A 27,991-nucleotide genomic window follows, 5' to 3' on the forward strand; every position below is an offset into this window, starting at 1 on the left:
AGAAAAATGCTAATTGTTTTTTCTTTTGCTTGTGCAGTATAGCATCTGTTGAGGTTGCAAAGTTTTTTAACGGTATATAGAGACATTTTTATTCTAGTCTTTATTTGTTTATTGTTTTATTCTAGTTTTTATTTTTATTCTTCGGAAACAACATAAAAAATATCTGTTCCTGAATAAAAATGAATATTCTATGTATTATAAGACGTTGTTGATCTACAACAAAATACCAGCATATGTGAGATTGATAAGACAGAAGAACCGCTGATACTAAAAAAAAACTAATGAATTTAGGATTCCCGAAGGTGTGGATAATTCCGATAATGATCAGATGTTATGTATACTGAGTCTCAGTAAACAAAATAAAACTCTTGGAAAATGGAGCGAAATATACACAAACCAGAGAAATACATATAACATGTGCAACAAATTTTACGAGATAATTTGCTGCTCCATCAAACCATATTTATTCCTGCAATACTTTCTCTCTCTTTCTCTCTCTCTCTCATAAGTTTTTTTTTTAATTATGCCATCATAAATTCACTTATTCATGTTTAGAATTTATATGATCGTGCTATTCGCTCTACCCAGCAACTTATAGGACACACACATATCACAAATGATAATTATTAATTATTCGTTTACCATTAATGAAAGTGTTTCTACCCGCACTTATTCCTTCCTATTCTCACGTCTTATAAATGATGGGTCACATATTTTCATCTTTGAATATTTCAAATATACCAACCAAATATAGCATTCTCCTTCATTGTTGTTTTCTAATCAATCATAAAACAGATTGTTCTCCCACTCTACGTAGAAGTATTCAAAGTTATCCTGCAATTAATTGCATTGAACCAATTAAGATGAGTGCTGATGCACTATGCCCTCTCAAAACTTGCATACATCGATAAAATGCAATCACACGGTCATGGGCGTCTGCAGGGGGTGGGGGTCAGGGACACCCCTGCGGACGCCCATGACCGTGGGATTGCAAATTAAAATTTGTAATCCCACGGTCATGGGCGTCCGTGACCTGTCTTAAAATTTTATTATGGGTTGGCCTGTTGCAGGGTAGCCATAGAACACGTGTTTTATTGCATTAATAAAACATGTGTTCCTGTTTTTGGTTCATCTTTATCTGATTTGTGAACAGTGACCGGTTAGTTTGCCTTCTGTCTAGTAAGTTACAGAGTGAAGTGTGAATTGTAAATTTATAGTGAAATAAATTTAAACAAAAAAATACATTTTTAATATGTAAGTATATGTAATTTAATTTTATTTTACTTGTTAGTTTAATAATTTAATAAAAACTGAAATAATTTAATTTAGGATTAATTAATTACTTGATTTTTAATAAAATATGCCAGTCAATTTTTTTATATATGAAATTGTGCTAAAAACTATACTTTTTTTTTTTACCAAGAATTAAAGATCATTAAAATTGATGCAAAATGAAAATCTTATTTGATACTTTTTTACATAAATTGTTTGTGAATTTGAAATAACTGTTTCATTTATTTTTTTTAACTTAACCAACCTAACTGCACAATTGCACACTGAAACTGTTAGGTTGGCCTATGTGAGTGCTGTCTGTGAGTGCCGTGGAAAAATCCTGATACACTAAGGGCACCGTGAATCGAAAAAGTTTGGGAACCCCTATTCTATGGGATTATCTACATTGGTATCTAATTCTACCACCTTCTTTAAAACTATTAGAAAATATATGTTAATCAAACCTTAACCACAGTTCAACACTAAATTCATAAACTTTATCAACAACCTTCTTTCATAGAGATTTAGAGTACATTTGTCACCAAAATATCAGTTAACTATTCACTTATGTTTAAAATAGCCTATTTGATGTGCAGAAAGGCTTATGTGTTGACAGTTCGTGTTAAGTTGCAGGTATAGCTCCAACAATTTACAAACCTGATAGCCCCATCCCTTAAGTCAAATTGTTGATAATCTAAATGGTTATGCATGCATACTTGCTAAACAGTTGGTTAAATCACTTATCCTCCCCTCACAGGTAACTCTTCCTCCTTTGTAAAAAAAATTCTGTTTGCTTTAAAAGTATATTATAAAACCATATTCTAAAAATTTCGGGCAATGATTAGCTTTGAGATTATGAGGGGGGGGGTCTGAAAAGATCTGATAAACACCTAGAACAAAACGATATTAAAGAAACTGATATAACCACAAGAAAGAACGTACTAGTAGCAGAGTTATGAAGATAACTTGTGTTCTTATATTCTTATATCCTCATATGTTCTTTCTTGTTATATCAGTTGCTTTAATATCATTTTTGTTCTAGATATTTATCAGAACTTTCCAGATTCCCCCCCCCCTCTTACTTCAATATTTACTATGTACCAGTAACTGAGACCCTTGCTTTGATAGTCTCATTTTCCTCCAGACATATTTGTATTATTCAGATTTACGGTACATGCTGGTTGTTTCACATGGCAAGAAAAAGTATACAAACAGCTTGATGGGACTGTCATGAGTTATTCCCCCTTGCTCTTTAGCCAATTTCTACATGGAATACTTAGAGAACCATTACCCAACCCAGCCATACTCAACCCAGTGGTTTGGCTGCGCTATGTAGATGAACTGTTTGCTATTTCGCCAGATTGTCCATATATGTTAGATACGTTTTTAGTGTATTTAAATAGCCAACATCCTAAAATTCACTTCACAGGAGAAAAATAATCAAATAACTGTCTGTCCTGATACTTTAGTCATGTGCCTTCCAAATAGTTCATTATCTTTATCCAGTATGTGTAGGCTTTCTATAAATAGAAAACATAGTTTCTTGTGATGTATATTATGTAGGCCTTCTATAAATAGAAAGCCTACACATACTAGAAGATATTTACACAAACAATCACAGCATTATCCAGTCCATCAGTATTATTATTCATAACATCAGCCTTCCATGTAATTAAATGACTCATTGCAGAAGGCAAATGCTGTTATGCACAAAGTCTCTCAAACCATGCTTTAAACTCATTAATTAAATTAATGCAATGTATTTGCTTTAATTTAATTTAATTTAATTATGCCCTGCTCACATCCTTATACAACTTCCATGTATGTCCCATTGTTCTACCCCTCTATCTCCATTCTATGAAAAATTTCTTTCACATTAACCTGCTAACAACTCTACCAACTTAAATGTCTCAATCATATCCCCCTCTCTTCCTCCTATTCACAAGGTTTTGCAAACTGCATTCCTCATCTGTCCTCATATCCCACTTGCCTCTTACGATCCTTAGTCTTTTTTTTTTTTAGATCCTTTCCAACGTATGTGACCAAAAATTGATGTGTTTCACTACATTATGACACTTACTCAACTTTTGTACGTCTTCTGAGTTATTCTCTGTTCTCCTGCAAAAACACACTTCTGAAACACCATGTATATCTTCATGCTTATTTACAAAGAGTATATAGAGGATCTAAAATAGGAAGTGATCACCATAGGGAATATCACATGGGGAAAAATTATCTACCAAAGGTTTTAAAAAAGAATCTCAGTCAAACAGCTTTCAGAAATGAACTATAGACTCAAATATGCAAATTTAGTTGAAAAAAAAAGCTGAAAGACTTTTAAAACAAGAAACAAACTAATATGGTCACCTTATAAACAGTAATACACAGAGCCAGAGCTGTCTGTTGCAATGATACTGCTCTTACCACCAAACTCCTTTATCTTTTGTGACACTTTTTTAGCTAATGGCTATCATCTAAGAAAATAGATAAAATAATAATCCTCCCAAAAATTCCACTTCCCTAATATGCAAGATCACAGTAAAACTGTTAATATTCCATATATTCAGAGCACATTTCTATAATACTTAATAAATATAAGCTCCACACCACATTTAAACCATATATCAAACTAGCAACCTGAATCTGATTAACAAAAGACAAACTTTATCCTTTATTACATCCAAGAATATATGATGTGCCCTGTACATTTGATCTGTCATACTATGGTCAGACAGGAAGATCTGTTATGACATCTGCTTTTAAAAAACATAAAAAATTATTGAAAGTTGTTGAAAGTTTTTCCACTTGGTTATACTATAAATTAAAGATACCAAGAAATTATATACTTAGTTTATCCTTTATTCAAGTGTAAGCAAAAAGTTTTCTTCCAAAGTATTTTCAGGACTGGGGCAACTCGTGGTAAAGGTGGAATGACTTGTCATACCACCTTTTGTCTAAGTAAATGCTAATTACTAAGTAAATACTAAGACAAGTGATGTCATACCATCACTTGTCTTAGTATTTACTTAGTAATTAGCATTACTTTAATATTAAGTAATTAGCATCACTTCAACCTTGGTATCACCTCTTGGTCTGGCTCCCACTGATGAGCCCTCAATAAAGGTCGAAACTGGTCTGGGTAGTGACCCTTCCCATAATGCATAGCATTATACATTTCTGCAAGATGTGCTTTGCATTATGGGATACTAAGACAAGTGATGTGAAGTCATACCACCTTGACCACAAGTTGCCCAGTCCTGAAAATACTTCAGGCGCAAACTTTGTTTACTTACACTTGGATAAAGGATTAAACCAAGTATATAATTTCTTGGTATCTTTAATTTATAAAAAATTATTAATCAATTGTTGCTGTATGTGCACTGTTACGAACTGCTTGTGCTCTGAAGATGCTGGGTATAAAACTGGTGAAATATTAGCAACTAAGTAAATAAATATAATTTGAAGACGTGAAGATTATATTCATTATGAAATATGTTAAAGGGAGATTGCTTTAAACGATAGCAAGGCAAGTAGATTGAATGAATTAAGAGGAAGAAAAATTTGTTCTCTGAACCTTTGGTGTTCAGCCCTTGAATGACACACTGAAGAGGCATGGAACTAACCACTGCATGCAGCTTAGGAGATTTAGAGAAGAGTGCTGGGTGCTGGAACTACAGATACCATTTCTAAGGAACATGGAAAATATTTGCAAAAAATAAAAATAAATAAATAACCAGCAGAAACTGTGTGTGTGTGTGTGTGTGAGAGAGAGAGAGAGAGAGAGAGTGGAGTGAAGCAGTGAGAGGTGGCTCATGGATACTCAGTAGTACTAAAGAGAGCAATCTCTTAATACCGATTCAAAAATTTTTATGGTTATTAGATGCCACTGCTAATAAGAGAACAATATTCAGTGGTTGGATGGATTTGTAGTTTTATTAGTTGTTTAAAGGTAAAGCAATGTGTGAAATCCATCCATCTGCTTAATGGACATTGTCAGATGTCATATAGTCACTCTGTACCTCAGTGATGTGCCACAACAGTCCTCTCCATGTGGTCCTGTTGTATTCTTTTCTGAAGGCTTCATCTCTGAAGATCAGTTCCAGATACACTATCCATCCATCTCATTGAGGGTCTACCCCTTCATTTTTTACAGGAACTTTATTTTCTTTTACTGTTTTGAGAAGTCCTCCTTCCATCCTTTCAATGTGTCCAAAGTATTTCAGCTTGATTCTGTCAGTTCTTTAAGGCATTAAAGTTCTGCCAATCTTTTCCAGCACCTATCTATTTGACCACTTTCAGTATACAATATCCTCAGCAGTTATCTGTAACACCACATCTCAAAAGCAGCTATCTCTTTCCTATTAGATTTCTTTAGGTTCCATCTCTCACATCCATATGTTGCCGTTGGAAAAGCAGCTGCCTTTACAATCTTCAACTTTGTTCCTGTGGAGATAGACCCATCCTTTCCAGATTTTAGACAGGTCCCTAACTGTAGTTTTAGCCATTCCTAAGTTTTCTTCTGATGTCTTCTGAACAATAATTGTTCACATTAATAATGGATCCCAGGCACTCAAACTTCCTGATTTCATCAGTTTTCTTTCTCGGTTAATGGTTTCTCAGGAGCTTCCCTGTCTATATTTCCTTTGAAAACCTGTTTGAAATAGCAAAGCCTAATTTCTCGGATGATGCTACGTTTCATGTCTGAGGAAGTGATTATTGACTATTAATGGATTCCTCCATTAGTTCAGAATGAATGAATAAATCTTCACCATAAAATAGTAATTTGATGGTGAAGATTTATTTTCTTAGAAATAAATGGAAAATGGACTAATTTTCAAGCTGCTGGACAAAAATACCAAAGCAACACAACAGTACTCAATTCTGGAGAGTTCAAACCTTTAGAACAATTATGGTGTGCATGGGAGGGGGGGGTGTCATCTGGTGACCTTAACTATTCAGATTGGACATGATTCTTGTAATCCTGTCTATCAAAATATTAAAAGTACATTTGATTGAATGCTGCTTGTGTAGAATGGCAGAAGGACATTGACTGAGATCAGCAATGCAAGAATTTGAGGAAAAGTAGGAAGCCAGAACATATACTTTTTCTGTAGATAATGATGCAACAGACCCAGCCAAATGTAAGAGGTGGAAGTAGGGCAGGACAAATTTTACAGCCACTAGATGATGAAGAAATCACAGCTGTCATTTGGACATAATGCATGGTTCCTTCTTTTGGTCTCTTGAAAATCAGTTATGGATGTACTGATAATTTGCTTATAACTATTTCTAGCTTTAGGCAGAAAATTAAAATGTAAATGTAAATTTTGTTGAAAACCAATTTGATATGCTTGATTATGTACACTAATATATCCATGTGTTATGTTATATTCTCATATATTATATGAAACTCTAGCTTACTGACTATGATCTGTGAGGCAATATTCTTCTTTTTGCACTCATCAGTAAAAAGGTTATAAGACTTTAAAGTTGTTCAAAGTTTATTTGTTATCCAATTGATAGTTTCTAACCACTAAGAAAGAAAAAAGTAATTTTTGCTTACACACAAGAAGTTTTATTTCTTTAATTTTTATTTAGGAAATTGCCATAATGAAATTTCAAGCATACCATCTAGACAAAAAAGACTTTCTGGGAAAGTCTGATCCATTTCTTGTGTTTTATAGATGCAACGAAGACAATAGGTAGTTAGCACTATGCTCTTGCTAAAACATAATTTATTTATGAATTAAATAAATTGCTTTGATGTTGTTTTTATTCATAATACATATCACACTAGTTTTATATATATAAGCGGTTATGAATGATGCCATTGTATTAGGTCTTGATCAGGCATCATATGAATTATTGTGCACAGATTTGGTTGCCGGGTTTTCATGGTGACAAGGATATGTTGGAAGGGTCCAGAAAAGATTCACAAAGGTGGTCAATGGTCTTTGGAATGTGGAGCATGAGGACAGATTGAGAGAATTATGTCAGTAGCAAAGGCTTGTGAATTGGAGGAAAGGGGGGGGGATATATGATTGAGACATATAAGATAGTCAGTGGTTGTTATCAGGTTGACATGGAGGGGATATTTCATAGAATGGGAGGGGGGGGATAGAACAAGAGGCTATTGCTGGAATCTGTATAAGGAGGGTGTGAGCAGAGGAGTGAGAAGTAAGTTCTTTGCATGGAGAGTGGTTGATAAGTGGAATGCATTGCCTGAGTGTGTGTGTGTATGTTGTGAATTTAGACACATTGAATCGGTTTAAGGCCCTGTTGGATGAGCATTGTGTGCAATGTGTGTACCTCACATTGATAAGTCTCTGACTCCATGGAGGGCAGATGTTAATAATAATAATAATAATACAGTTAAAAGGAATACAATATATAATTATACAATATGTATAATATATATACAATATAATGTGTAATTATTTCTCAGTTAGAAATAATAGCAGAATTCTTAAAACATAAACTAACCTTAATGGAATCGTTGTTAAAATAATTTTAAACTAGTCGAATAAAGGAGATCTGGTAATGGGACCAATTCCTAACATAACATGGAAGTAGAAGCACTGAGAAAGATGAAAAATGGGAAAGCAGTTGGATCCCCCATAGAAGTATGTAAATTTCCAAGTGATTGGGAGTGACTCTAAATAATACTTTTAACAGAATCATTGAAACTGAAAAATGCTGGCGAATGGTTAGAGAGAGTATACTCATTTTAATGTATAAGAACAAAGTTGATATCCAGTTCTATAGTAACTATAGAGGAATTAAACTCATGAGTCACACTATGAAGATATAGGAAAGGGTAATTGAGAAGAGATTGCAAGATTTGTTGTCAGTTAGCATAGAGCAATTTGGGTTTATCCCCCAGTGGAAACAACACATGCTAATCATTGCTCTAAGACAGCTCATAGAAAGGGACCGAGAGAGAGAGAGAGAGAGAGAAAACAGAACTTTTTCTGGTCTTCATTGATTTGGAAAGGCCTTTGATAGACCCAATAAAAGGGATGTTGAGAAGAATGAGGAAGAAAATGATCCCAAAAAAGTATGTACATCTTGTACAAGACATGTATGATGGTTACAAAATAAGGATGAGATGTGGAGCAGGAACCACTAAAGCATTCCCAATAAAAGTGGGGTTCATCAAAGGTCAACTTTGAGTCCCTTCTTATTTGTTATGCTCTTAGATGTGTTGACAGAGATGGTAAGAACTGAATCACCATGGACAATGATGTGTACCCAAATGTGATGATTTGCACAAAGACTGATCAAGAAGCAGAATAAAGACTTGAACAAGAAAGATAGTAGTATAAAGATAAGGAGAAATAATACAGAGTACATGTCTTGTAGTGAAGCAGCAGGGAGTATAACATTACAGGGCACAGACATGTCACAAGTGTCTAGGTTTCCATACCTAGAATCATGCGTCAAAAAGTGCTAGACACCTGGACTCAGAGGAGGATTCAATCAGGGTGGACAAACTGGAAGAAGGTTTGAGGTATCTTGTGTAATACAAAAGTGTCTAACAGTGAAAAGGAAAGATCTACCAAATGGTAGTAAGACCAGCATTGATGTATAGCAGTGAGACCTGGCGAATGACCAATAAATGGAAGAAAAGAATGGACGTAGCTGAAATGAGAATGCTGAGACTTGCAAGTGGTATAACAAGATTAAATAATGTTTTCACACATGTAAAGGAAACTAGAATTTATTAAATACCCCTATATATTTCACTCTTTTATATCATGAGCATCATTTAGGGAAAAAGCAGAAGAAGAAGAATTAGCTACAACATTTAAATTATGAACACAAGAATGAGTCATACAGCATGTGCATACTTCCACTACTCTTGGTCGTAGCTGTATAATTAGGAGGAAACACTTAAATTCCAGGGAACAAAGTTGATATATAATTCAAAAATTATAACTGATTAATAGCAGTTACCTCCCAAAAGGTATACAGTCTGTTTGATTGATTTTAATCTTAATCAGTCACATGATTCTAGAAACAGCTGATCAGATTTAAACCTATTGTTGTGCAACATCTTTGTTTGATTCCATTGAGCTCTGTGTCTAGTGTTGATGGCAGAAGAATAAAGGCCTGAACCATCTGATTTCCCCGAAATCTTATATAATCTTGGTGTTGTCTTGAATTCTAATCTCAACAGAACAGTAGTCTGTCCAAAGTAGCAACGATGACAAGAACAGAGTATTTGAAAAATGCCAGGCAAGGACAGAGATGATAATTTATCCTTAATAGGTGGTAAGAAAGAAGATAACTACTTTCGAGCTGGTTTGAAGGTAGTATACAAATTATACTTGCAGAGAGTCCTTGCTATTTGTTCAGAAGTTCCTTTTAGGTAGGATATTCAGATCCTGCAATTTGCATATTCAGATATGCAAATTGCAGTCTGACAGGGATGTTAATTATCAGTCATTTTCTGTATTGTGGTTTTGTTATATCCATTAAGTGGTAGAATTTTTTGTTAGGTGATAGGAGTATTTAATAAACTCTAGTTTCCTTTACATGTTCTATTATTATTATTATTTATTATTATTATTATTATGTGACACCTCCAGGTAGTCCAAGGACTCATCGAGGGAAGGCATCTACTCTACAACTTTCTGTCTCCACCACTCAAATTCACCAACTACAACGAACTGCAACTACCATCATCATCATCCACACCAATGGCATCTACCGCCCACTACCACCACTAGTATTATCACACACAATCACAAACATCCATGCAGGCTACTGGTGGGATTTGAACCTGCAGCCTTTTGGCTGGAGAGCGGATATGCTGACCGCTCAGCCAACTGGGCCAGCGAATGTGTGAAACCATTACAAAAAAAGTTATTATGTTTATCATGCATGTCTCTATGAAATGTGTAGTAATGGACAAGGTCAAAAACTCACCAATTTGGGAACAAAGAAAGTAACACAAATATCTGGCAGAATTAGGGAAACAAGGTTGAGATAGTTTGGTCACATTATGTGGCAAGACAAAAGTTATGTGGGAAGGAGAGAGTGCTGGAGATGAAGCCACCAAGCAAAAGAAGTAAGGGGAGACCTAAACAGCAATGGCTGAACAACTTGAGAGTGGACCTGAGACTAGAGGAGAACATGGCCTCAGACAGAACTGAATGGAAGAGATTGATCTGCTGCAGTGACCCCACTTCATTTGGAACGAAGCTGAAGAAAAAGAAGAAACTATAAGAATAAATATTTTTTATTTTTGTAGTTATATTGCAGTTATACTAGATCTATTTCAAACACACACACATACAGTTTTTATGGATAATGTGCTCATGCTATATTTTTTTTCCAATTTATAAAATAGATAATAGTCCTATGTAGCTCAGCGGAAATAACATTTGCTTCCTCAATGCTAGGTTGCCCAAAGAAAGGCCTAGGTTCAATTCTATTTCTTTTTCAATGCCTTTCTTCAGCCAGTTCCCGAGTTAATTGATCTCTGGCATGGGCAAGTGGGTTTTTCATCCTGTAAACTCAAAAAAAATTGATCATTGAACCCAGTGATCAGTCATCTCGTCTCTTCATCGGATGCTGTTTATAATTGATGATAGTCATAGGGCAGCTATCTGATTGGCTACTGGTGGAGATTGAACTGCCCACTCAGTCTCCAAAAGTTAGGACTAAAATTACCTCGCCCACTCCCTTATAATGGAATAAAAGCCATTAGCTGATTTCTTTTAAATAGGTAATATTTTCTGAAGTCAGAAAAGCTTAGATGTGTTGTTAATTTTTTAACAATGTTTATTAACATTATTCTACAAAGTAGGACAAATTACACTAAGGGTTTCTTAAATCAGTTTATTATGTCTGCATAATACATTTCTCCTGTCAGAAGCATGTAACCAACATTTAATAGAATGTACAAGAAATGAAGTCCTGCTGAGTACCCTCTGATGCTATGGAAGAGAGGGGGGGGGGAGAGAGGTAGCCTGCAATTTTATTATCATTATTACATGTGCATATCCAGGAACTCCAAACACTCGTGAGATGCCCATTCTAACCATTATTGACAGAGTGCCTATCATACTTTTCCATCAACTTTTTCATTGACAAAGCAGACAACAACCTCTGACAAGCAATTCCATTCATCTACCACTCTCCAAGCAAAAATCTAGTCACTTATATCCTGTTTAAATATCTTCTTACAGCTATCAGGGATGACTTCATTGTTCTTTCCTGTCCAGCCTTGCTTTTAAGGGGGTGCTTAAGAGTTAAAGCTGTATAACTCAGAGGAGACTTCCATATAGCCTTTAAAAGAATGAGGAGAACTGACCAGGGCTTCTGACCTAATGTCCAATCCTCACCTTCTCATGATGCACCCTGTTAAGTATCTACCTGGATAGTGAACAAATGAGGATAAGTTGGCAATTTTGGTTTAGCCGACCAAATTGTATTCTTATTGGCTTAAACCACAATATAAAATGATGGTGCAACATGACAGAATTTCATGCCAGCTGGGGCATTGCCCGGTTAAACAAGGCCCCAGTTGTTTTCACCAGGGAACAAGGGTGAACAGTGAAAAGTCAGTTACTGGAACAAATTCTAAAACACACCCCAACTCAACATCACCAGAGTTCAAGATCGGTACGATCAACATAAGATGGCAAAGAAATTAAGCTAGCCGAGGAGTTGGATAAGAACCAGATCAAAAAAGACAAAAACAGGTGAGCTCTTTCTGAGCAATAAATACAAAATATTATATTCAGGCAATGACAACATTAAATATGAGGTTAATCTTCTTGAATGGCAAGCAGTATCAAGTAGAATGATGTGAGCAAAATATCAGAATGAGGGAACTGGACAATCAAACTTATTTGTGCCTATGGTCTCACAGAAGATTCTACCAAGGTAAAAGTCAAAGAATTTTTTGAGGCTTTAGAGAAGCAACTGACATAATGAAAACTGAAAAGTTGGTCCTTGTTGGGGATCTAAATAGCAGAGTAATAAATGATTCTCAGACATACAAAAATATTTTGGGAAAATTTGGAGAAAATAGAAAAGCTAATAATAATGGCAAATACTGTTGGATTTCTGCTCAGGACATGGATTGGTTATTACTAAGACAATGTTCCAACATAAAAATGTGTACAAATTCACATGGAGAGAAGAGACAGGGAATAAAAAAGGTTTCATTGACTATGTTATTGTTGACAGTGAGTTTTCTCACTAGAGTGTACAGTGGATTTGAAACTGGAAGTGATCACCATTTCACCATTTAGTCTTGAGCAGGATAAAATTGAATTTTGTGTTGAAAAGAAGAACATGTAAGAAAGTCTTATATGATATTTTATATCATATAAGATTTCTTATATTTTTGTCTTATAATCCATCATGGGCAATATTTAATTGTTTGCCTCAGGATGGGATCTAATTTGGCAACAGCCCTGATTGTCATGCATATTTCTGCATTACAATCAGGGCCGTTTACAAAGAACTACAGCAATAAGAGTGAAGCAGAATTCATTAGAATGTGACTTTGGTATTCATCTAGACTGTGGTATTTAAGATTAATGAATCACAAATAAGGAGTCTGGATCTGCATGAAACAATCTCATGCTATAACTTTCCAAGATTAAATGTTATTGTGGGCACAATAAGGTCTCAGAAATATGATGTGGGCATATATTTAACTATCATTTGCAATATAGCTCATTACTTCACAGTACTTTTATATCACATTATTCTACAAAGTAGGACAAATTACACTAAGCTTTTATTCTTCATTACACTTTTACTCTTCATATCATAAAAGTAACTGCTTTAAGTTGCTTATAAATCCATAATGTTAAATAGTTTGGATTTTTGAGCAATCATACATGGTGGCCTGTAATAAAATGCTTTCTGATAATGGTTGATCCAGCAGCAGCTTTTTGTTTTCTACAGACCTAAAAGATAGTTGAATTCTGTAGACAAAATCTCATCATCATCAAATTCCTGAAATGTACCCTCAAGGAGTGTACAGGATGTGATTATTATTATTATTATTCAGGCCTCCATGGAGTCAAAAGACTCATCGTGGGAGGTCCTTCCTAAGAACATAAAGTCTGTCAAGACTCATCGAGGGGAGGTCCCCCCTAAGAAACACAAAGCCTATCATACCACTCTTTAAACTCATTGACCGTTCTCGCTCCCACCACTCCATCAGGCAATGCATTCCACGGTTCAACCAGCCTCCACACAAAGAAACCACTCCTTACCCTCTTGCTCACAGTTTCCTTTCATAACTTCCAGGGATGGCCTCTTGTCATTACTCCTTCCCACTGTTCAACCAAGCAAAAGAACTCCCCAGTGTCAACCCTGTAACCACCTCTCAACAGTTTAAAAGTCTCAATCATATCACCTCTCCTTCTATCCACCAAACTTTGCGGTCCACATTCCCTCAGCCGATCCTCATAACTATCCTTGTACAGTCCTGAAACCATCTTTGTCATCTGTCTTTGTATCCTTTCCACAGTTAATTTATCCCCTTCAAATCCTGGGGACCAAATCTGAGAACAGTAGTCCAAGTGTGGTCTGATCAGAGACTTATACAACGGAATGATAACCATTTTATCTCTGCAGGTCAGTGTCCTTCTCATAATTGCAGCAATTCTCTGTGTTACCTTCACCACCTTTGCAATATGTCCCCTAAACTTCAGGTTTCTATCAATCGTCAACCCTATATCTCTTGTCTCCCCTAATTCCTCCAGTATAACTCCTCCCATAGAGTATGCAGTGTCCCATCGATGTTTCCCAAACCTCAAGACCTTACATTTTGCTGCATTAAACTGACATCCCCATTCATTTGCCCATCTATCTAGCTTATTTAAATCCTCTTGCAGGGCGACCACATCTGCATTATTACTAATACTCCTTCCCAGCTTCGCATCATCTGCAAACAACTGAATATCCCCTTGCAATCCACTGGCAGTGTCATTGATATAAAGGTTAAACAATGTAGGTCCTAGTACTGAGCCCTGTGGGACCCCACTTGTAACCCTCTGCCTCCTTGAAACTACTCCACCATACACAACTCTCTGATACCTATCGGACAGCCAATCCTGAATCCAGTTGAACAATCTGACATCCAGACCCATGTGCTGCAACTTAAATATCAGCTTATCATGTGGCACCCTGTCAAATGCCTTCGCTAAGTCTAAGAAAATTGCAGTATATGCCTTTCCCTCATCTAATGTTCTTGTAACTTTATTATAAAAGGCTAGCATATTGCTAAAACAAGAGCGTCCTTTCACAAATCCATGTTGATTCTCACAGATAACATTACTCTCATCTACCCAATGCTGTATACGGTCCCTCACTACTTTCTCCAAGATCTTAACAACTACTGATGACACACAGACTGGCCTATAATTAGACACTTCCAGTCTGTTACCACCCTTATGCAATGGCACTATCTTACCTTCCTTCCATTCCCTGGGCACCTTTGCCGAAGCCAGACTTTCATTGAAAAGCCAGGTCAAAGGCATTGTCAGTTCCCTAGCACATTCTCTAAAAACTCGTGGTGAAATACCATCCAGTCCCACAGCTTTACTGACATCCAGAGTACTCAGTATCTGAAACACACTCTCCTCCTGTACCTCTACACCTTGAACCAGCCCTATCCCTATAGCATTAAAACTGATTCCTGTAGGATGAAATACTCCAATAAAGTGTTCATTGAACAATTCTACTATGTCCTCTGCATCAGTCACTCTATTCCCATTTTTATCCCACAATATCATTCTTCCACAGTCATTTCTCCTCCTACTGGCCACATAGCTAAAAAATTCCCTAGGATTTTCTTTGGATCTTAGGGCCAATCTCCTCTCATATTTCAGTTTCGCTTTCCTTACCACACTAGTCACTCTTCTGGCCTGTGTCTTATATTCTTCATGCATCTTCTCTTCACCTGTCTCCGTATATCTCTTCCATATTCTCTTTTTCGCATGTAGTTCCTGTTTAATATTGTTTGTCATCCACTTTACTCCAAATTGTGTCCTCTTCTTCACTCATGGTATACAACTTACCATTGCTGCTAACAAATATTCTTTCACAATTTCCCATGCACTAATGATATCACGGCCTTCCAATTCCTTCCTCCATGAAACTTCCCAAAGTTGACGTCTAAGACTATTATAATCACCTGCATTATAATTCCACATAAGTTCCCATCTCTTTGATACTCCTGCATGTCTATTCATTTTCCAAGTCAAAACCATATGGTCATGCTCTCCAACTGGTGGGAGAGATGTCAACTCAGTTATTATCAACTCTTCTGATGCTATAACCAAATCCAAAACTCTTGAACCTCTTGTTCCCTCTGTTACATGTTGCCTAAGACATTTGTCCCTCAAGAATTCTAGAAATTCCATTCCCCTATTGCTACATGCATCTTCCTCTCTCCAATTTATACTACTGAAGTTAAAATCTCCCATAACAATCATTCTTCTTGCACTTGCCAAACTTAGCTGTCTAAACATCTCCTGGTCCCCATCCTCTGTGCTCCTGGGTCTGTAGCAACACCCCACTGAATATCCTGTTTTGCCTACATCTACCTCACACGATACGCTCTCAAAATCATTTGTCTCACTTTCTTCCAAAGCCTCCACTCTTAGAGGACATAGGTCATCACTTCTCATAAGCAGTACCCCACCACCACCACGCTTTCCCCTCCTATCCTGACGAAAAATGCTACACCCAGAGACTTCTATTCCTGTTGTTATATCCCCTTCTGTCAACCACATCTCAGTGATCGCAATAATTTTTGGTCAGGCTGATGCTATCTGCGCCACCAATTCCTCTCCCTTATTCCGGATACTCCCAGCATTAGTGTAAAGCATATAAATGTCATTTTTTCTATACCCAGCATTATCCCTTCTAGACTCCACTGGGCTCATTGTTACCTGACATCATCTCCCTTCTCCCAAGAAAGAGAACAGCAATCTCTCCAGATGCCTACGTCCTTCCTCATTCAAATGTAAACGGTCTCTCGCATACAATTCCTCTCTTTCCTCAAATGCACTACAAGCATCCACATATACCAGTCCTCTCTTATCACACATTCTTGCTATTATGCCATTCAATATCACCGCTCTTCTGCTCAGCTCATCATTATCATACTTAGGCAACATGCACACTATTTTTCCTCTCTCTGTCTTCTTCTGTACAGTCTCAAGCAAAAATCTCATATCTCTCGCTGCCCGATTTACATTACCACTCAAGTCATTCGTTCCTACCATCACAATCATCTCATCCACCCTTTCACCTCTCTTAATTGCTATAGCCACCCTTTCTGTTGTTCCTCCTGGCAAACACTCCTAATGCATCCTAACTTGAACACCACGGATCATTGAGTTGCCATACGTTATACCTCTTACCAATCCGTCTCTCCTATTGTTTCCATTCTCTCCTCGTCTTTCATTCCCATAGGTCTCTCTCATTCCCTCTCCTCTACTGCTATTCTCTCTTCTAGCATTCCCATACCTCTCTCTCTCCTACTGTTTCCATTCTCTCCTCTTCTAGCACTCCATACATCTCTCTCATTCCCTATATCCTACTGTTTCCATTTTCTCCACTTCTAGCACTTCCATATCTCTCTCTCATTCTGTCTCTCCTACTGTTTCCATCCTCTCGTCTTCTAGCATTCCCATACCTCTCTCTCTCATTCCCTCTCTTCTACTGTTTCCATTCTCTCCTCTTCTAGCAATCCCATACTCTCACTCATACTCCCTAAATTCTCTCTCTTTCCTACTCTGATTCGCCTTGCATTTATCTCTTCCATTCTCCTAATCTTATCTTTCATACTTCTGCTCTCATTCACAAGACATTCCACCTCCTCTTTCAACTCATCTATCTCCCTCTGCAGGTCAGTCACTCTTAATCTAAATTCACTCTCCCAAACAAAACCATTTCCTAAACTTTCACAGTCACTCACACCTTCCACACAATCAACTATTATTTTCTCATTCATATATATCTTTTTTCATTCTCTCCTATCACACTACTTGTCTTCCTACATTCATTCCTCGTTCCTGGAGCAACAAAGTTGGATATCGATATTTCTAATAATGCTATAATAATAATGATAGTACTACATGAAATCTTATATTTCTATCGTATAAGGCACATTGTACCATATCAATCAATCCACCTATATCTTGGTCTTCCTCTGGGTCGTTTTCCTGCCAACCTGGCAGAGAACACTTGTTTTGCTAATCTTTCCTCTCCCATTCTGTTTAAGTGACCATACCACGTGAGATTAGCTCTACTAATGCATTCCTGAATGCCGACAATGTCGAGTTCTTAACTAATATACTCGTTTTTAATATGATATTGCCATTGATGCCATCTGTTCATGCCCCCTAATCATTCTCAGGACTCTCATATCTGCGGTCTCTAGTCTTTGGTCAAGTGTTTTACTTTTGACCTAGCTTTCAGATCCATAAGTTAAAACTGGTTTGAACACTGTCTTGTATACAGCTAATTTAGTGTTCCGACTAATTTCTCTCTTATTCCATATGAATTTATTCAATTGACTTCCTGCGATACCAGCTTTGTTGATTGTTGTCTATTTCCACTTTTAATTTACCATCTTCACAAAAAATTGTGCCTAAGTAGCTGAAATGTTTTACTTGTTCCACAGGTTCCCCGCTCACAACACAGTTGACATTTTCAACAATTTTACCTATTTTCATTGTCTTTGTCTTTTTAATGCTGAACTTCATAACATATCTATTACAACAGTTATTCAATTTAGTCAGGGAATCTTGCAAACTATAGCGAATTTATTTAGAAGTATAACATCGTCCGCATAAAGCAAAGAGCTGACATTAATATCTCCAATTCTGATATCATGTTTAATACCACTTTCCTTTCCTTCATAATGTGATCCATATAGATAATGAATAACAGAGGGGATAATGTACATCCTTGTCTCACACCAGATTTAACATTAAACCATCTTCCTGTACTTCCTTCAATTCTAACTGCTGACTCACAACTCAAATAAAGATTAAGTATTGCTTGATATAATGTCCCATTGACACCATATAAATGTAGCATATTGAATAGCTTCTCTCTTGGCACCTTGTCATATGCCTTTTCCAGATCGACAAAACTTAAATATAGATCTTTGTTGTATTCCCATGATTTCTCCACTATTTGTCGTAAAGTGAAGATCTGAACCTGACAACCTCTATTTGACCTGAATCCAGCTTGTTCTTCACCAAGCTTTTCTTCCACAATTCTTCTCAACCGTTTCTCAAGTATACTTGCATATATCTTACCAGGAACACTCAGTAGGGATATACCTCTGTAATTCTCACATTCACTTTTATTTCCCTTTTTATATATGGGTACTATGAGAGCTCTACTCCAATCATCAGAATTCGTCCCTCTGTCCAGGCATTCTGAACTATGCAGTGCAGCCACTGTAAGACTTTTATACCACCATACTTCAGCATTTCTGGTCGAATATCATCTACTCCTGCTGCATTTCCACATTTCAAGCCTTTGATGGCTTTTCTACTTCAAGTATGGATATGTATTCCTGACTGTATGCCTGTTGAGTGTTTTTTACCACTGTGCTATCACTCCTTGTATAATTTAGCAATTTTTCGAAGTAATTACTGCATACTTCAAAGATATCTTTTTCTTCAGTTTTCATATCACCTTTATCATCTCTAACTAATTTTACAGCACTCTTTCCTCCATTTCTAAGCTTCTTCAACAACCTCCAGAATATTTTGATATTTTCTTAATATTTATTTTCTATGTTATTGCCAAAGTCCTCCCATGACTTTTGTTTAGCTAGTTTTACATGCCGTTTAGCTTTCTTACATTTGTCTCTGTATCCTCTAAGAGCACAAGCTGACTTATATGCCAGGAACTTTTGATATGCTTTCTTCTTTTCCTTCACTGCTTCTTTAAGTTCCTGTGTTCACCATGGAGTTCTTATTTTTTTATCCTTGCAGACAACCTCACCACATGCCTCTGTGGTTGAATCAATCAGGGTTTTCTTTAAGGCTTGCCACTGAATCTCCAAGGTTTGGTACCTGTTCTCAAACTCTTTCATTTTTTTTCTTCAATAATCTTTGTGTATTTTAGTCTACAGTTCACATCTGAGAGCTGCTCAACTTTTATTCGCTTTAAAACTTTTTACATTTTATTCTTTTCAATATGAAATTCAGTTTTATCCTGCTGAATACTAAATAGTATTTGCTTCCAGTTTTAAATCCTCTGTACACTCTGGTGTCCTGCACCAGGGAGAAAACATCACTATCAACAATAACATAGTGAATGAGACTTTTCTTATTCCTCGCCTCTTCTCTTCATGTAAATTTGTGCACATTTTTATGTTGGAACATGGTGTTAGTAATAACCAATCCATGTACTGAGCAGAAATCCAACAGGATGACATTGATTGGAGGAAATGGTATGAAGACAGCTGTTGCAGAATGTGTTGTGGAGATACTTAATGAGCAATTCATAAAGATCTTTCAATCTTGTGAATGTGACTTCATGGAGAGATTAAGAGCAGTTGATGATGGGGAGGAGAGACTGACTGTAAGTGAGCAAGAGGTGTTTGGGGAGTTGAGTAAACTAGATGTAAATAAGGCTGTGGGACTTGATAATATATCACCACGTATTCTGAAGGAGTGTGCCAGAGAGTTGACACCTGCCTTGACATATTTTTTTAATACGAGTCTTGCACTTGGTCAAGTTCCTAAAGAGTGGAAGGAGGGCAAGATTGTGCCACTTCATAAAGGAGGTGATCGAACTCAAGCATCAAACTATAGGCTTATCTGTGTGTCAGGTGTTGTGGTTAAGTTGTTGGAGAAGCTTGTGAGAACTAGGATCCAGAGTTGGGTTGACAACAATGGTATAATCTTTGATGGACAGCATGGATTTGCTAAAGGGAGGTCATGTTTTAGTAATCTACTTACTTATTACAATAAAGTGACTGCTTCCTTGGACAGAGGAGAAGGATACACAGTAATATACTTGGATTTCGCAAAGGCTTTTGATAGAGTACCTCATGATAAGTTGACAGTCAAACTAGAGCAGATGGGGTTGGATATTAGATTAGTGCATTGGATTGGAGACTGGCTATCTGATAGGTATCAACAAGTTGTGTATGGGAGTGCAATATCCAGGAAAAGGAAAGTCACTAGTGGAGTGCCTCAGGGGTCTGTTTTAGGGCCATTACTATTTAACTTATATATTAATGATATTGGTGAAGATTTGGATGGAGATATTCAGTTGTTTGCAGATGATGCAAAGTTGGGACGAACCATAAAGAGTAGTGAAGATGTGGCCTTGCAAGAAGACTTGAATAAATTGAGTGATTGGGCAAGCAAATGGGGATGTGAGTTCAATGTTGCAAAATGTAAAGTTTTAAAATTTGGAAAACAAAGATGGGATGCAGAATTTATGCTTGGTGAGAATATATTGTTGGAAGTAGAGGAAATAAGAGATCTGGGGGTGATAGTGGATAAGGATCTAAAATTTAGGGGACACATCGCCAAAATTGTGAAGACAACACAAAGACTTCTGGGAATGATGCAGAGGACACTGACATGTAGAAGTAGGGAGATACTTGTTCCAATGTATAAGGCTTTGATTAGGCCACACTTGGACTATTGTGCCCAGATTTGGTCACCGGGTTTTCAGAAGGATGAAGAGATGTTGGAAAGGGTCCAAAGGCGACTGACTAAGGTAGTTTCTGACCTCTGGAATGTTGAGTATGAGGAAAGATTGAAAAGATGTAATTTGCAGAGTCTCGTGGAGAGAAGGAAGAGGGGAGATATGATAGAGACCTACAAGTTGGTAAGGGGTTGTTATAGGATCAATGGTGGAGAAGTTCTACAGAGAATAGTGGGAGATCAGGGGAGAACCAGAGGTCATCCCTGGAAACTGTATAAGGAGGGTGTGAGTAAGGGAGTGAGAGGCAGGTTTTTTTCGTGCAGAGTTGTGAGTGATTGGAATGCCTTGCCTGAGAGCGTGGTGTCTGCAAGTAGTTTGAATGTGTTTAAGACACGGTATGATGAGATGTGTGTGTAAGATAAAAGGACCTCCTAGATGAGTCTTTGACTCCATGAGGTCTTGTTTAATAATAATAATAATAATAATAATAATAATAATATATTTGTATGTCTGACAATCATTTCCTACTCTGCTATTTAGATCTCCAAAAAGGACTAACTTTTCCTTTTTCATTTTGTCAGTAGCTTTCTCTAGAGCTTCAAAAGATTTCTCCACTTCTACCATAATAAAGCCTTCTGTGGGACCATAGGCACAAATAAGTCTCATTGTCCAATTCCCCATTCTGAAATTTGCCCACATCACTCTTCTTGAGACTGCCTACCATTCAAGAAGATTAGCCTCGTATTTTGTGTTGAATACTATGGCTACTCCTTCTTTTCTTTGATTGTCATTTCCTGAATATAACATTTTGTATTTATTGTTCAGAAAGATCTCACCAGTTTTTGTCTTTTTTGTTTCAGTCACCCCTATTATGTCGATCTGGTACTTATCTGATTCCTCAGCTAGCTCCATTTCTTTGTCATTCAGGCTTCTTATGTTGATAGTAGTAACGATGTTTAACTCTGGTGATGTTGAGTTGTGATGTGCTTTCAGATTTGTTCCAGTAGCTGACTTTTCGCTGTTCGCCCTGGTTCCCTGACGAAAACAACAGGAGCCTTGTTTAACTGGGCAACGCCCCATCCGGTATGAAAGTTTGTCATGTTGTACCATTATTTTATATTGTGTACCATTATTTTAGCTGACCAAATTGTATTCTTATTTTATAAGAATACAATTTGGTCGGCTAAATCTCAAATTTCCATCTCATCCTCGTTCGTTCACCCAACAGGGTTCACCACAAAAAAGTGAGGATTGGACATTAAGTCAGAAGCCCTGGTCGGTTCTCTGCATTCCTTTAAAGGCTATGTGGAGGTCTCCTCTCAGTTATACTGCTTTGACCCTAAAGCACCCTATTTAATTGGGTGTTATTACTTTCTATTTTCTCCTGCTATACAATTGCAGCAGTTAATTTTTGAAAGATTTTACAGCAGTGGTTCTAGTATGGCATTCTTACAACACTGCTTCTTATGAATGGTTCCAAGAAGGATGTATGAATGGATATACACAGTCTTGCCATAAATACTGTTACAACTTCCACACACTTCTGCACTGTCTGCAGCCAATATTCACTTATTTATCAGTAGAGAGTTGTCTAGCTGTACTAGTTAACATGCAGCGGGAAGATTACGATTGCGGTGTAGTTATTATAGCACTTCACAAGGTTGGAATGCAGACATCAGTTATTTTCAACATGCTAAAAACACTCAGGATCAGTAGGACATTGTATCAGATTATTAATCATTATAACGATACAAGAAGATGTATCTGACCACCAGAGAACAGTTCAATCATGCTGAGTTAGGATTCAACAGCTTATGAGGGCTGTGACAGCATGCCCTGCCATAATCCTGTGAGAACACAGAAATTGATTTTGCAAGAGATGAACGTTTCACATAGAATGATGTCACATGTACTGACTGATGACCTGGAGGTGAAAGACTGTCTTCATTCTACTGGACACTTCTTGCCACCACAACATATGCAGTAGAGGTTGATGAAATCAGAGGCACTTCTCTGTCAGTACACAAACAACAAACACAGTGAGATCCTCTTCATAGATGAAAAGATTTTCAGTATGATGTGGGCACATACAAACACACATGCATTGAAGAGTCATTTAACTTCCAAAATGGTTGAATATATATCTGGATAGTTGCACAGCGTGTCCCATAGCACCCAAGATTCAGAGAGGTCATTACCACACCCCCATGTCAGTGATGGTTTGGTGGGGAGAAATGTGCATCCAAGTTGCATTTCTGTGAGAAAGGGGTCAAAACCTCTGCCAAAGTGTATCAAGATGTGTTGGAACCTGTGGTATGTCCCCCGAACAATACCTTGTTTCACAGTAGGCAATGAATTCCAGCAGGACTCAGCCCCTGTACACACACACAAGGACCACATAATAGTGGTTGCAGGCAATTGTGCTCAACCCCATATCACCATCTGATTGGCCATCTGGAAGTTCTGATCTGAATCCGTTGGACTTCAAATTGTGGGCAGATCTTGAGAGTGTTGGTAGCTTGCAAGAAATGACACCCGAGCATCACCAGCCTGCAGGTGGATTTGGAGTGAGCAGTGGCAACATTTTGAGCATTGATGACTGCTGCAGTGTGCACATTATACTGCACATTATATATGCTGAAGCTGTAAATGATTTACTGATAGATTAAAGGTTTATGCACTGTTCAAATTGTAACAGTATTTATGGCTAGACTAGGTACATTCTGCCAACTATATATGCTGTGTGATCTCTGCATTTACTTAAATTGCCCAGCCATTGTTGTTAGAAGACTGTGTGTATATTTCATAATTTACTGAAATGTTTCTTCATAAAATCTACAGAATGTATATATTTTCAGATTTTTGTTTGTTTGTTTTTTACAGCTTTACAGCAGTACATAAAACTGAGGTTATAAAGAATACTCTGAATCCATCATGGCTTCCATTTAGTATAACTGTTAGAACACTTTGTAATGGAGATCATCAGAGAACTATTAAAGTGGAATGTTTTGATTGGGACAGTGATGGAGGGTAACGAAATATGAATTTAATACATTTATTGAAAAAAAATATACCAAACAATATACAGTTTGATTTAGAATATGCAATTTGATTAATACATATTTAAAATAAATTGATATGAAATTTGTTCTGTTTATATTTTAATATCTTTTATATTTTTATATAATGACAATGCAGATGTCCTATGAGTAATATTCTATTTCTTGTATAATTATGTAATTTTTAACCCTCTTAATTGTAGGTTTTTGTCTTTGTGCAAACACATTAAAGTTTTGTCTGGATTTGATCGATTTTTATTCTGTAGACCATGTTTGAAAACTTAAATCATTTTTATAAACTTCAAAGTGTGTATGCAATTATAGTTGACCCTTGAACAATGCTTGGGTTAGGAGTGGTACCCCCCCCCCCCCACCGTCGTGTTCAAAAATCCAAGTGTAACTTTTAACTTCCCAAAAACTTAAATACTAGTAGCCTACTGTTGACCAGAAGCCTTTCTGATAACATAAACAGTCAGTTAACACATATTTTGTATATTATATGTATTATATACTATACTGTTATTATTATTACACCCTCTATGGAGTCAAAAGACTCATCGTGGGAGGTTCATTCAACTGACAACATATTTATCATATAGAATCTTGAAGTCTTTAACACTCCTTGCATTAACAACACATTCTGGTAATGCATGCCATTTACTGACAATTTTCCATGTAAAAAATCTACTCCTCACACCCTTCTTCACCACATTTTTCCATAACTTCCAGGAATGACCTCTGGTTCTTCCCTTCTCACCTTCTACTCTTTTTATAATTCCCTCTAGATTAATCTGATAAAATCCTCTCACTAATTTAAACACCTCTCTTCCTCCTATCCACCAAACTCTGCAATTCACATCTCTTCAACCTCTCTTCATAGCCAGCATTCCAAACTCCTGATATTGTCTTAGTCAGTTGTCTCTCTGGACCCTCTCCATTGTCTCCACATCACATTGAAAACCAAGTGACCAGATCTGAGCACAATAGTCCAAGTGTGGTCTGACCACTGCCTTATACAGTGGCACAACCACTTCCTTATCCTTGCATGTTAGAGTACTTCTTATAATAGCAGCACTACAATGTGCAACGTTTGCAACCCTAGCAATATGCCCTCTAAACTTCAGTCTATTGTCAACCATCACTCCCAAATCTCTAATCTCATCAACTTCCTGCAGTACACCATCATCGATATAGTGCACAGCCTTATATTATTATTATTATTATTATTATTATTATTATTATTATTTGACACCTCCAGGGAGTCCAAGAACTCATCGAGGGAGGGCACCTGCTCTACAATTCTGTCTCCACTACTCACTCCACCAACTGACCACAACTACACCAACGCCGTCTACTGCTGACCACCACCAATATCTCCACAGACACTCACAAACATCCATGCCCACGGTGGGATTCGAACCCACAGCCTTTTGGCTGGAGAGCAGATACGCTAACCACTCGACCAGCCAGGCCACCTGAGTGGTTAGCACTCCAAAATGCAACACCTTGCACTTATTGATATTAAAACTACAACCCCATTCTTTTGTCCAAGTGAAAAGTCTATTTAAATCTTCCTGAAGGGATTCAGCATCAGCAGTGCTACTTATAATTCTTCCCAACTTTGCATCAGCAGCAAATAATTGAAGATCCCCAGTCAGTCCATATGATATATCATTTACAAACAAGTTTAAACAGTAGGGGCCCAAGAACAGAACCCTGGGACATGCCACTGGTCACCATTCTTTTTTGAGACACTGCTCCATCATACACAACCTGCTGGTATCTGGATCCTCATATATAATAAAGTAAGCTAGAGAAAAGAAAATGTTATTAAAAAAATCATAAGGAAGAGAAAATATATTTACAGTACTGTAAATATTTATCGATACCATAAGTTTATGTCGTCTGTTTACAAAGTGAATCATCTCTCTCTCAGTACCTATATCGATATTGTCTTATATGATACAAAACACTGTAGATGTTTTATGATAGCTAACACAAGACATCAAAAATGAAAAGAAAATATGAAAAAGAAATTTATATTTATTTACTGGTATAACGATTCATTCATTGATAATAAGAATCAACAGTATAATTTCTTTATGGTAGCCTAGTATAATCAATACAATTGCTTCACAGTAGCCTAGTCTATACACTAATGAATGAATCGTTATAAAATTTTTATTTTATGCTAATTAATTAGCAACAGTTAAATTTATGCAGTTAAGATTTAATACTGCATCTTTTTGTTCGTTTACATTTCTATCGAGTGCAAATGGCACTATGTACAGTCTGTAAGTGTTTGTATGCATAAGTTTGATAAATTTTAACTTTTTATAATAGATATGTGTATGTGGGTGGTCAGAAAAGTTCTTGGCCTCGACCATAAATGGCAACACTATCAGCAAGATTTTTTTTTCTAAGTTGGTATATCTGTCATAAGCATCCATGTGAAATTGCAAGTCATTCTATCAAGTAGTTGTTTTTATACAGCTGTCAGAAGCCAAAGCGTTGTCTGTATTCCTTGAAAATGATAAAATTGAGTATTGTGCGGTTATTAAATTCTTTGTAAAAGAAGGTTTAACACCAAAAGAAATTAATTCGAAGTTCATAAAAGTTTATGGGCATTCTTCTCCTTTGTTTTCGACAGTTAAGAAATGGGCTGCCGAGTTTAAATGTAGCCTTGAAGATGATCCATCTGAAGGACGTCCAAAAAGTATAACAACACCAGAAATCATTGATCAAGTGCGCAATATGGTGGCGCGTCAAAGTGCGTGAAATTGCCGACACTATAGGCATTTTAAAAGAATGTGTAGGATATATTTTGCATGAAGAATTGCAAATGAAAAAGCTTTGCACAAGGTGGGTGCCATGTAGATCAAAAATGCACTCGCATGAAAATCTCTGAACAGCGCTTGGAGCATTTTAACAAGAATGATACTGATTTTGTCCATGGATTTATTACTATGGATGAGACTTAGATTCACCAGTACACACCAGAATCCAAACAGCTGTCAAAACAGTGGACAGAAGCCGGTTGTTCAGCACCAAAGAAGGCAAGGTCATGGCATTTTGTTTATTAATTATCTTGAAAAGGGTAAAACAATAACTGGGGAATATTATTCAGATCTTTTAACCAGACTAAGCGAAAAAATTCGTGAGAAAAGACCCTGTTTGCGGAAGATAAAAATCATCTTTCATCATCAGGACGATGCACCTGCCCACAAAGGTGTTTTGCCAATGGGAAAATTAAGGGATCTTCACTATGAATTGTTGGAATCCACCTTATTCCCCAGATTTGGCTCCTTCTGACTTCTATCTCTTCCCAAAACTAAAACTCCTCCTCGCTGATCAGCATTTTTCTTCAAATCAAGAGGATTGCAGCTGTAGAAAGCTATTTTGCAGATTTTATTGAGAACCACTACAGGGACGGGATGATGGCACTGGAGCATCGCTGGAATGAATGCATTATAAATTTTCGATATTTTTAGCTACGCAGTTCGTCTGCAATTTTTTTCAGATTGTCGCAAATCTCCAAAAAAATTTTCCAATGTATTTATTAAAAAAAAAAAAAAAAAAACTGTGTATAAGTGGGCCCGTGCAGTTCAAAGCCGCATTGTTCAAGGGCCAACTGTGCTTTGCAGTCATAGTGTTTGTAGTGCTGGAAGGGAAGAGCTTCCATGGCACAGCATGAAAAATCCAAAACAAATTTTAAGGCTAAGCTGCCATGAGATCTCTGATGCTTATTTCTTCTCTTATGAAAGTATTAGCAAATGATGAGATTAAAAAAGTTAAAATTTTTTCAACTAATTGAGATTTTTGTAAAACTTATTTTAACTGAATTGAGGATAGTGATCTGTAATATAGGATCACTCTTTAGCTGATTTGTGAGTAGGCTACTCTAGACTAGTGCTCCAGCATTTTATCACTACTGCAAGTGTTTCTGATTCAATTTAAACATCAAATGGAAATCTTAACAGCAGGTACTA

At 36.8% G+C, this 27,991-nt stretch overlaps 1 protein-coding gene across 1 annotated transcript in view; it reads left to right on the forward strand.

The window, feature by feature from the left end:
- LOC150110067 (copine-8-like) overlaps window positions 1-27,991 on the forward strand; it is a 301,155-nt gene that overhangs the window by 154,215 nt on the left and 118,949 nt on the right. The window contains exons 8-9 of the mRNA XM_090406591.1: window positions 6,871-6,974; window positions 23,827-23,973. Of these exons, the coding sequence (XP_090262717.1) occupies window positions 6,871-6,974; window positions 23,827-23,973 (251 nt within the window). The remainder of the gene's footprint in view (window positions 1-6,870; window positions 6,975-23,826; window positions 23,974-27,991) is intronic.

Source organism: Typopeltis vanoorti, chromosome 1 (genome assembly GCF_054136105.1).
Source record: "Typopeltis vanoorti isolate ZY-2024b chromosome 1, IOZ_Tvanoo_1.0, whole genome shotgun sequence".
In the NCBI taxonomy this organism is placed as follows: domain Eukaryota; kingdom Metazoa; phylum Arthropoda; class Arachnida; order Uropygi; family Thelyphonidae; genus Typopeltis; species Typopeltis vanoorti.